Here is a 12,153-nt window from a genome sequence, read left to right as displayed (position 1 = left end):
GTAGTGTGTCCAGACAGAATTAAGTCTTGCCAAGGCAGAGTTCAGTAAATGATGCTGCCTTTTTGAAACATCAAAATCGTGAGTAGATTTTGAACGTGAAAAGATGGCCCATGTAGTCCAACTGGCTACCTACAACTAGGATATCTATAGTTGACGTTGATGCCAAGATCCTCTTTACCCGGAAGGTTCCCTCGTCTCCCACCTGCTATGAATGTTATTGCTCATTGCTGAGGGCTGACATTTACCTTCTTCCCCAGAGAATTCTCAGCAAAGTAGGTTAGTCTCACCTGGGAAGTTATTCCCAGTTCTGGGAGCTGCCTACCGTAAATGCCTAACACAGGTCACAAAAGGCCACCCCTCCTCGCTCCAAAGTGGGACCAACTATGGGGTCCAGTCTGTAATTCAGAGCTTTTCTTGGGATTAGGCTAAAGCTAAGGTCCAGCTGAGAACACAGCCTTGCATAGCTCTCTCCCCTGGTCTCCTGCCCCTCTCCCTGGCTCCCTTTCTCTGTGAGCCTTCTCAATCAATCATGTGCTTCTGAAGCCCAATCTCAGGATCTGTTGAATTTAAATTCCTACAGTGGCCAGCGAAGCAGACTGGAATTTAAAAACTGAATAGATACAGAGGTAGAAATGCCAGAGAAAATACAAGGTGCCCAGTTAAATTTATATTTCAGAGAAACAATTGTTTTTGATATAAGTATATCCCAACTAGTGTATGTGTGTGTACTTGTGAGTGTGTGCAGGGGTGTGGACATGTATTTGTGCATGTGTGTGTGCACATGTGTTTTGTGCATGTGGGTGTGCATATGTGGTCACAGCGAGGCTCTAGTTTTTCATTTTTCCTCTCTTTTCTTAGCAGCTGCTGAAGAGTTTGGTTAATAGGTCCGATCTCCTGTAAGTATCTGTCATTCTCGTCTCACCCTGGGATGTACGAGAGCAGCCAACTTCTCATCATGGTAATCTTGTTACTCCACCGGAAGAACTCTAGCTTCAGATTCAGATTAGCTGTTAAGTGGGCACATTCTCCCCCCCTCCCCCATCATTTGAGGGAAGGTGCCTTTGTGATTCTGTAGAAGGACTTCTCTTTCTGACTACACAGTCCGGTAGCTTTCCGTCTCTCTCCTAGAGATGTCTGTTCTGCCTGACCTGCAGACACAGGATGACTTTCAAACCCCTTTTCTTGGTGGCGAACAAGCTGGTTAAGTCCAACCAGTAAGGATCTTTTTGATCCTAGAAAGAGACTTGGCGATACTCTACTCCTGTTTGCTACTAACGCCCAGAATTTTGCAGTATTACTCTATTACTCCCTCTGACGCATGGGTTATATACAAATGTGCCCAGAGGCATATGTGGACCCACAAATGCACAGGTTCATGTGTGTGCCTAAGTAAGCATGTCAAAGCCGGGAAAGTACCAGTGCCATGAACCACAGAGGCCCTATCAATGCCTCTGTGTCCACCCTGCATCTGGTTGGTTGGAATCCCTTCATATGGGGTAGGCAGCATTTTGGGGAGAGATGATCCTGTCTACCTAATGAGGTCAGAATCCCCCTACTGCCTTAATCTTGACGGATAGACATATATAACTGGATTAGTTCTATTTGACAGCATCTGTTCCTGGTTTACATGAAAGAACATTTTACTCAATCATATTTGAGCCATGCTTACAAAAAATTGCTATTAAATTATCCCTAATTGCAGAAAAGAATGTGCTTTTAACAATTGGTGTTGGACATATTCCCTCAAAATCATCCATTTTGTATTTAAAGTTTACATGAAGTTTCCATTATGTCCCTTATTATGTCCATGTTTGCTAAGTTTTGAATTACATGGAATAAAATTCATACCTTTGGCAATTCTGCTAGGTTAATAAGTATAGGGCTAGTTTGTTCATTAATTCTTTTTCTCTTGCTTTCCAATTTTCCTGTGAGTAATGGATAATAGTAAGAAAATAGTGCTCAAGTTAAAATAGAAGGACGATGTAAGATATTTTGTCCATTTAAAGCACATTTGTCCATAAAATCCTTTTTCCTTATTTATTGTTAGAAAATGGTTTCTTCAGGGGTACCTGGGTGGCTCAGTCGGTTAAGTGTCTGACTTCAGCTCACGTCATGATCTCACGGTTCGTGGGTTCTAGGCCCGTGTCAGGTTCTGTGCTGACAGCTCAGAGCCTGGAGCCTGCTTCGGATTCTGTGCCTCCCTCTCTCTCTGCCCCTCCCCTGCTCATTCTCATTCTCTCTGTCTCTCAAATAAATAAATATTTAAAAAAATTTTTAAGAAGAAAATGGTTTCTTCAGCTCTCTTATTGCAGCTTGATATGTAAGAGCTTTCAATAATGTCAACCAAGAATTTTTTCACTTCTTTACAAGTCTGTTATGGTTGTTTTGTACAGTGAATACAGAAGATGAGTACAGTCAGCTTACATATTCTTTGGCAATAAATGTGGCACTCTGGGACCGTTAACAACTCTAGTATCTTCCTGTTACTTAAGTGGCCCCAAAGAGATAGAAAACTTCCAAAAGGGTTTAGCTCACATCCAGAGGAAAATCTGGCTCACCCACTCACAAATAAAAAATATATAGACACTTTGAGTAAGCTTTATGATTGTGATGTGTGGGAATATCTATTCCTTTTACTTTCCCCTTGTGAAAATTAGGTAGAATTGAACATTTATGTTACAGTAGGGAAAAAATGAAAACCTGTGCTTCCTGAACATGAACCAAATCAAGGACTGTTTTTTCCCCCTGGAATTTATCTGCATTTCTGTGTTTTTGCAGCCTCTGTCTATGAAAGCAGAGTTCAATAGCAGAGTGGCAATAAGTTAATATATATTCATTCAACAAATGCTGAGGGAGGGCTCACTATGTAAACACAACAGTAACATTATCCCTGCCTTCACAACACTGATATTTGGGGGGGGGGGGGGCGGGGGGGAGATGGACAAAGAAAAAGTCAACAAAATCATTGCAAATTTTGAAAAGTACAACAAAAGAAATTGCCGAATGGAACAAGATCTACTCCAGATATACCAATGAAGAAAGAGCTCTCCAAGGAGAAGCTATTTTAGCTGAGATAGGAGGAAAAGAGAAGGATGAAACATAGTCCAAACGTAAAGAAGAGCATTCCTTGAAATAAGAAAGAATTTAGGGTGGCCAAGAGGTATGGGTACACCGTTGTTGGCTCCATGGGAAACAAGGTTAGATAGAGAAGCAGAGGCTAGACTTCAGAGGCTCTGAATTTAATATGCTTGGATTTTTTTCTAAATGCAGTGGGAAGACGTTGAAGATTTTAAGCTAGATCAACTTAATGCGATTCTTCCCTCTACTTTATGGAAGATGGAATAAAGGGTATCAGAGATAGAGAACTTCAAAACACAACAAAGACTTTTTTAGGAGACCAGGCAACCAGGGGTGGTGGTCTGGTCCAGGATGCAGCTAGAAAGGATTGACCACTTCATGGCACATGTTAGAAGGGAGAATTGACAGAACTTGTTGATGGCTCGGAAGTGGAAGGAAAGGTAAAAGGAGGAAGCAAAGAGGAGCCCTCTGGATCTGGCTTGAGCATTTGAGTGGAACTTGGTGTCTCTTACTAACAGAAGCCAGACTACTTTCATGGTTCATATCTGCATGAAAAAGAGAACAGTTATTCTTACTTGTTAGTGTTTCAAGTGATGTTAGCAACACAGCTTTGATACATTTGCCTTTTATCTTATGCGTTATCTATTTTTTATTGCATCCTAAGTGTAGATTTCTGCAGTTATGTAATGTATTGTATGGATAATGTTGATACTGGTTATTTTTAAAAACAAGGAAAAGACTTCTACTCTTAAAAGCAGTTTCTTGTGTATAACCCTTGAGGTGACAGTAACCCTTATCATGGAAAAACAAGCACAAGAGTTGATGTAAAGCTTTCTTTCAAGTACCCATTGTGTGGTCCATAATTCACCCTGAAAAGCTGATAGTATGATAGCAGGAGCCCTCTCAAATATATTCATAACAATATACAACTGCAGATTTCTGTTTTATACAGGTCAGTGGAGAACCATCACTGCTGAATCAATGTGTCTAACTTCTTGAATGTCTAAATTTAAAAAGAATACATTCCTGCTAAGATTCCTATCAACCCTTGCTGATTATGTTTCATAAAAGCAAATTCTCGTACAGTGGGCTCTTAAAAGGACCAATTTTCTGCTTCTCTTGACTATATGAGACATTCCGGAATTAATGAAAAAAAAAAAAAAGCAATGCCTGTCTGATCTGTAAGCACTGCAACCTTATCTCTGCATAAATTCTCACAGGTCAACTCAAAAAACAGTTCAGGGTCAAAATCTCATCTGGTCACCTAGATTAAAAACTAATTTCTCTAAAGTATATCCTATATTGAAGCTTTTTCATGCAAATAAATAGCAAGGGCCTTGTCCTCTCTTCCTTTATTAGTTGGGCATGTCATGAATTTGAACAGAACATTTTGTTCTGTACTGTAATTACATGCGTTATCAGGAAAAATCTATCCCTTGCATACGTATCGTCAGAAGCAGCTCTTAAGAGTGTGGTTTCCATCACAGGGCTCGTCACGGTGGTTCATCGTAATACTGACAGTTTAATCTTTTGTTTCATACGAGATTAAAAGCCGCTTGATATTCATCTCTTCACAGCTTGGACCGTGACTCCAGTTGGACTCAATCCGTATCTAAGTACCGTCTCTTTCATGAAGTGGACTCCATTTTCCCACATACGCTAGGTAATTATCTGCCGTTACGGGGGAAACCCTTCGTTGATGAGAAAACCCACCCAAACTGATTTTCTAAAAAATAATGTGGACTCACAACTACGTGGCTAAACAAGGCGAATCACCTCAGTCCTTTCCCTTTAGACGAAGCGACACAACCAGAGTTGTCGCTCGCTCACTGCCTCTTTGGCAGTTTGAAGACATCATTCTATTTGGTCATTTGTTTTATTGGCTGTTGAAACGTGATGGCTACCTCTGGAATGAAATGACTTTTCAAAGCCCTTTATTGGGTCTCGGGATGTGTCAGTAAAAAGAAAGAAAATAAATAAATAAGCAGATGGAGTTTGAACACAAAGAAAAACGACCTTCGTTCTGAGACTATTTATTAAAATGATAGTACAGTGCACTTCGCCTGTGAGGTGGCAAATCACAAATAAGAAATATGGGAACCCGTGGAGCTGTTGAAATTTAAATTATGTGGCAGCTTTCCATCAGAAATGCAACAGTAATTTAGAGTTAGGCTTTCCTGGCAGATTTATGTTTCAGTAAACAAACAAAAGGACTTTCTTGACTACAGTGCCAGGTGTGGGAAAAGATCCATGAGAATTGGAAAGAATATTGGGGAACTGTTGTGGCTTTCCCCTCTCATTCAGTATACTTACATATTTCACCCATATTTATATTCGTATCAAGGGCCAAAGCTCTATGAATGAGATTCAGCACATCCGGTTAGAATGCACTGAAACATTACACCTTAGGATAGCTGGCTTTGGAAAGAGGAAGCTCTTTTCAGTTCTTTGTAGTCCTGCTAAATATCAAGTTTAATTTCTGAACCGTGTCGTGGGTGTTATTTCATGACTGAAATGATTTTGCAACAAGCGCCTAGTATTGCACAAATGAGGACAAGCTTTGTATCTCAATAAAAATGAGTAGACGTGAGTAGAAATGAGAGTTTCGAAGAGCGCTTCCGAATATTTGGCAAAGTATCTTTTGTACTTTGAAAGGAGCAGCAGACAGCTTCTCTATCTCCTGATCGGGGCCTCCCTCTCCCCTGCCTCCCCTGAGATGAGCATCGACATTGTCGCTTCCCTGTTTTTATCAAGGTCACTTTGGAAAGCATGAGGTGCTGGGGAGCTTTCCCTGGCATCCCAGACCTTTACCAAAAGGCTTACATGCAGATTGTGGGATTTTAGGATCAGGCTATGGAAAGATTGGTCCTCCTGTTCTCCTTGCCCAGGTGACCCTGAAGAATGGATGGTAGTAGACAGTCCCACTCACCCTTCTCCGTGGAGGTGATCCAACTGAGCTGCTGAGTGTCATTGCATGTCTTAGGAGTGATTTTTTTAGGGTCCTTTTTTGTCTCCTGTTTTGTTACCCTAAACCCGCACACAATTCTAGGGCATATGGCCAAGCAATGAAACCCAGAGGTTTTCTAAGAGGTCCAAGAGGTCTCTAAGGATTCCGTCTTAGCAGCTTTTCTTTACTCAGGGGTAAGGCCAGTCCATTCTAATAGACTCTTTGGGAAAGCATCCTTAGTTTGCGTTGGGCTATTGTTGTCCTATGTAGTAATCACAAAGCCCAACGTGTTGGAAGCCTTTGTTTGAATTCCAAAGACTTGCTCTGGGGAGAAATGTGTTAGTTAATCACTGGCCACTTTTGTCTCTTCTCTCCTATTGTGTTATCAGGCAGCAAGTGCACTGGGGCAATGATGAGCACTGAAATACTGTCATATGTAGCCATCGGATTTAAGGCATAAAGCAAATGAGTTGCGATGGAATCATTATCAGATGGTAAGACTACTTGTCAGGAAAGAATACTTCTTGACCTTTTCTAAAGAGCAAGCTCCTGTTCAACCTTAGAGGAGAGGATGGTTTGTTTTATAAAGTGTGAAAGTATCTGAGGACATTAGGAAGAACTCAAACACACAGTGGAGAAATATGAGAATAGATTAAGATGCCCATTTGGATTGTCCCTTAAAGGATGGAGACTTTCTTTCCTTATGAGTTATAAAAAACCCATTCAGTTTAAACTTGGCAACTACCTTCAAGATAACAAAGAGGAGTATGTGTAATGTAGTGACTATATAATTTATGAAAATTGATGTGTAGTTATACATGAACAGTTGCTACTTTGGGCTTTTTTGCACTTAATTAGGCAAATTATTTTTGGTATTGATATATGTTTTACATAAATATAAATAATACAAATATATCATGTTAGTTTTGGATAAATGTATATACACGTATATGTAATATAAATAAATAATGTTATATCTTTTATATATAAATAGACACATATTTATATATACACGTACTTAATGAAAACATATTGTTGGTTTTTCTTGCCTTTTGTGGGTGCTATTCTTTTGGCAAATATTGTTAAATGGCAGTTTCTAGACCGTGAATAATATATATGGCCAACTGCCTCTTTCCCTAAATGTAATTAAGCAGGAGAATGAGTCAAAGATAAGCTCCAGCTTCTAGTTCATTTTTATAGACATTTGGTAATGATGAGCTGAGCAATCAAGTGTCTGTGTAAACTGATGTAACTTTTCATACCATGAGCCTAATTATAGCTCTGCTTAAACACAAGCTAAGTTGATAGCGAGTATACTTCTAACCTGAAACCTAGTCTCCAGGACACTTATAATTGCAGGGGTTGTTTTAGAGGGGGGAGGGGTCTGGAGAGGGGCATGTGAATAATTGCAAATGTTATTCTCCTCAATATCGTCCTAAAGAGAAGCCTCGGCTTTGTAGTCTATCCCACTCAAGCCCAGGAAAGCATATTCCCACCGCTCGATTCCCCTGGTTGTCTGGGAGTATTTCCATAGCCCAAGCACAAGACAAGGGGATATTTTGCCAACTCAATGCACACCAGATAACCAACTGCTTCTCATGGAGCTTATTTTCATGTGGGAGAAAATAGAAAATAAAAAAAAAATACACAAAATGATTCATTTTTTACAATTTACATTTTTTTTAAACCACACAATTAAATAGTTGTGGTACGTACCAGGAAGGAATCCAACAGAGTCTCGTGATAAAAGATAATAACTGTGGCCACCTATGGTGGGCATCAGGTATGTCTTCTCAGAGGAACTGACCTCCCAACAGAAACCTGAAGGAAGATAAGCCAGCCTCGCTGAGAGGCCCAGAACAAGGAACAGCAAATGCAGTGTTCCTGAGGCAGGAGAGAGTGTGACTGTTAGAGGTATTCTTGGAAGGCTGGTGAGCTTGCAGCTTAGCGAGTGACGAGAGCAGGAGGGATAGACCTTTGGATTTGGGGTGGAGCAGAAAGAGAGGGGAAAAAGAAATGGAAAGAGAGGGGTCTCCTTCATTAGCTGTGAATCTCATTGCTCTCTAACCCAGCCCTTTATTCCTATTGCCTCCAACTTTTTTTTTCAAGTATAAAAAAGTAAAAGGAAGTTTATTATTTATGTTTCATACTCAAAGACTATTGACAATATATGAATCGTCCCACTACCACGGACATAGACTCCATCAGAGCATAAATGTCTTATCATAGATAAAAAAAATTGCGAATTGTCTAAACACTGTGCTTATAGAAAGGCTGGTAGCAATATCTTATCTAAAGGGCAAATAATCTCAGACACATGCTGGCATCCTCAGCAATCTTGGATCAGATAAAACTGATAAATTACAAACTGGTTCACAACTATTTGGCACCGTGAAAATAATCCTTTACTGAGATGTGTTTAGTATTAATTCCTGGTCTCTTACAAGGAAATTATAAAACAGCTAATCCCCATGCGAATGGCCAGTAAGCCTATGATAAATCACCCACCTAACAAGAATGAAAGAAAGACAAATTGAAGGAATTAATAAACAATATAAAAAGATATTCGAACTTGCTCATAATTAAAATCTAACTTAAAATACTACTTTATTTTTTCCTTTTACCTATCAGGTTAGTAAGAATTTAAGATTTGTTATTACCCAACGCCGGTAAAAATGTGAAGAGTATGTGCCTTCAAATACTTTTGGAGAGAGTGTATGTTACTATGACATTTTAAAAATTGAAATATAATTGATATATAGTATTAGTGTCAGGTGTATAACATAGTGATTCAATGGATATATATATGTACATATTGCAAAATGATCACAATGACTCTGTTTAACATCCATCATTACACATAGTTACAATATTTCTTTCTTATCACGAGAACTTTTAAGATCCACACTTATCAACTTTCAAGTTATAATACAGTATTATTAACTATAGTCACCATACTGTATACTACATCCCCAGGACTTACTTATTTTAGAACTTGAAGTTTGTGCTTTTTGACCGCCCCCCTTACCCCTTTCCTCCCACCCCCTCCTCTGGCAATCACCAATCTGTTGTCTGTATCTAGAAGTTCTTTTTTTTTTTTAATTCCACATAAAAGTCAGATTATATGATATTTGTCTTTCTCTGCCTTATTTCACTTAACATAGTGCCCTCAAGATTCATCCATGCTGTCACAATCGGCAAGACTTCATTCTTTGTATGCCTGAATAATACTCAGTTGCATATAGTACACTACATTTTCTTTATCCATTTATCCGGTAATGGATACTTAGATTGCTTGTATGTGTTGGGTATTGTAAATAATGCCGCAATAAATATGAAGGTGCAGATATCTTTTCACGTTAGTGGTTTTGTTTCCTTGTGATAAATATCTAGAAGTGGAATGGCTGGATCATATGGTAATTCTATTTTTGATTTTTTGATGAACCTTCATATTGTTCTCCATCGTGGCTGCACGACTTTACATTCCCTCCAACAATGCGCCATTGTTCCCTGTTCTCCACGTTCTCACCAACTGTTGTTATTTCTTGCCTTTTTGATAATACCCAATCTAACACTTGTGGGGTGATATCTTTTGGTGCTTTTGACTTGAGTTTCCCTGATGATTAGTGATATTGAGCACTTTTTCAAGTACCTTTTGGCCATCTTTATGTCTTCTTTGGAAATATGTCTATTCAGATCTTCTTATTTTCTTATTGGACTGTTTGGTTCTTTTGCTCTTGATTTGTATGGATTTTTTATGTATTTTGCATATTACCCCTCATCAGATATATGATGTACGAATACTTTCTTCCATTTTGTAACCTAAGTTGCCTATTCATTTTATTGACTGTTTCCCATGCAGTCCATAGGTCTTTTGGTTTGGTGTAGTCCTATGAGTTTAGTTTTGTTTTTATTGACTTTGCTTCTGATGTTAAATAAATTTAAAAAAATCAAGGCCAAGACCAATGTCTAGGATCCTACCACCTGTGTTTCCTTTTAGGAGTAATATAATAGTCTTGTTCAAGTCTTTAACCCATTTTGAGTTGATTTTTGTGTGTGTTTTTAGATAGTGGTCCAGTTTCCTCCTTTTGCCTGCAGCTGTCCAGTTTTCTCAATAGCATTTACTGAACACACTGCCCTTTCCTCGCTACAGAATCTTGGCTTGCATTCCATATATTAATTGTGCATGTGTGCATGGGTTTATTTCTGAGCTATTTATTCTGCTCCATTTATCTATGTATCTGTTCTTGTGCCAATCTTGTACCGTTTTGATTACTATAGCTTTGTAATGTGGTTTGAAATCAGAAAGTGGGATGCCTCCAGCTTTGTTCTTCTTCCTCAACATTTCTTTGGCTATTTGAGGTCATCTGTGTTTCTGATACAAATACTAGGATGGTTTTTTATATCTGTGAAAAATGCAGTTGGAATTTTCATGGGGATTACACCTGTAGATTGCTTTGGGTGGTATAGTTATTTTAACAACATTAACTCTGCCAATCCATGAGCATGGAATATCTTCCTGTTTATCTTCAGGTTATTTCATCAATGTCTTGTAGTTTTTCAGGTACCGGTCTTTCCCCCTCCTTGGTTAAATTTATTGCTAGGTATCTTGTTCTTTTTGATGCAGTTGTAAATGGGATTGTTTTCTTAATTTTGCTTTCTGATAGTTTATTATTAGTGTATAAAAATGCAACTGGTTATTACATATTGAGTTTTTATCCTGCAGCTTTAGTTAACTTTTTTTTAGTTCTGTCAGTTTTTTGGTGGAGTCTTTAGGATTTTCTATATAGAAACTGCCATGTCATGTTTTATTTTTTCCTTTCTAATCTGAATGCATTTTATTTTTCTTGCCTATTACTCTGGCTAAGACTCTCAATTTTGTGTTAAATAAAAGTAGTGAGTACTGGCATCTTTGTCTTATTCCTGACTTTACAGGAAAAGCTTTTAGCTTTTCTCCTTTGAGTATGATGTTAGCTGTGGACTTTTCATATATGACCTTTATTATGTTCAGGTACATTCCCTCTACACCCACTTCATTGAGAGTTTTTATCATACGTGAATGTTGAATTTTGTCAGATGCATCTTCTGTATCTGTTGAGATGATCATATGATTTTTTTTCCTTCGTTTTGTTATCGTGGTGTAACATATTCAGTGATTCATGGGTGCTGAACCATCCTTACATCCTTGGAATAAATCCCACTTGATCATGGTGTATGATCTTCTTGATGAATTGTTGAACTCTGTTTGTTAATATCCTGTTCAGGATTCTTATATATTTTTTCATCAGGGATGTTGGACTACAATATTCTTTTCTTGTAGTGTCCTTGTCTGGTTTTGACATGAGGATAATGCTGGTCTTGTAAAATTAATTTAGAAGTGTTCCCTCTTCTTCTGTCTTTTAGCAGAGTTTGCAAAGGGTAAGTATTAATTCTTTGAATGTTTGGTAGAATTCACCAGTAAGGCCATCTGGTCCTGGCATTTTCTTTGTTGGAAGATTTTCGATTGCTGAGTCAGTCTCCTTAGTTGTAATTGGTCTGTTTGGATTTTCTGTTTCTTCATGATTCAACTTGGTTGGTTGAATTTCTAGGAATTTATCCATTTCTTCTAGGTTATCTAATTTGTTGGCATATAATTGTGTATTGTAGTTTCTTACAATTCATATATCTCTGTATCAATCATTATAAAGTCTCTTTCATTTCTGACTTTAGTTGAGTCTTCTCATTTTTCTTCTTAGTCTAGCTAAAAGGTTGTCAATTTTGTTTATATTTTTCTAAAGAAAAAAATCAGCTTTTAGTTTCACTGATACTTTTTTATTGTGTTTTCTGACTTTGTATAATTAATTTCTGCTCTGATCCTTATTTCCTTCTTTCTAATGACTTTGGGCTCAGTTTTTCCTTATTTCTAGTTTGTTGAAGCATGAAGTCAGGCTGTTTATTTGAAATCTTTCTTTTTTCTTGATGTAGGCAATTATCACTATAAATGTTTTCTTAGAAATGCTTTTGCTACATCCCATAGTTTGCTGTATTGTGTTTCCATTGTTATTTGTCTCAACATATTTTTGGATTTCCCATTTGATTTTTTTGTTTGATTGACCTTTTAGCTGCTCAGGAATATGTTATTTAATCTC

General features: G+C 38.0%; 1 protein-coding gene across 1 annotated transcript in view; it reads left to right on the top strand.

Annotated features, from left to right (window-relative positions):
• The window catches only part of SUCLG2 (succinate-CoA ligase GDP-forming subunit beta), a 328,227-nt gene extending 322,552 nt beyond the window's left edge, over positions 1-5,675 (top strand). The window contains exon 11 of the mRNA XM_045493474.1: positions 4,656-5,675. Coding sequence (XP_045349430.1) covers positions 4,656-4,741 — 86 coding nt within the window. The 3' untranslated portion in view covers positions 4,742-5,675. The remainder of the gene's footprint in view (positions 1-4,655) is intronic.
• The last annotated feature ends 6,478 nt before the right edge of the window (positions 5,676-12,153 follow it).

The sequence above is a fragment of the Leopardus geoffroyi genome, chromosome A2, assembly GCF_018350155.1.
Source record: "Leopardus geoffroyi isolate Oge1 chromosome A2, O.geoffroyi_Oge1_pat1.0, whole genome shotgun sequence".
Taxonomy (NCBI): domain Eukaryota; kingdom Metazoa; phylum Chordata; class Mammalia; order Carnivora; family Felidae; genus Leopardus; species Leopardus geoffroyi.
This window is presented reverse-complemented; position numbering and strand designations above follow the sequence as displayed.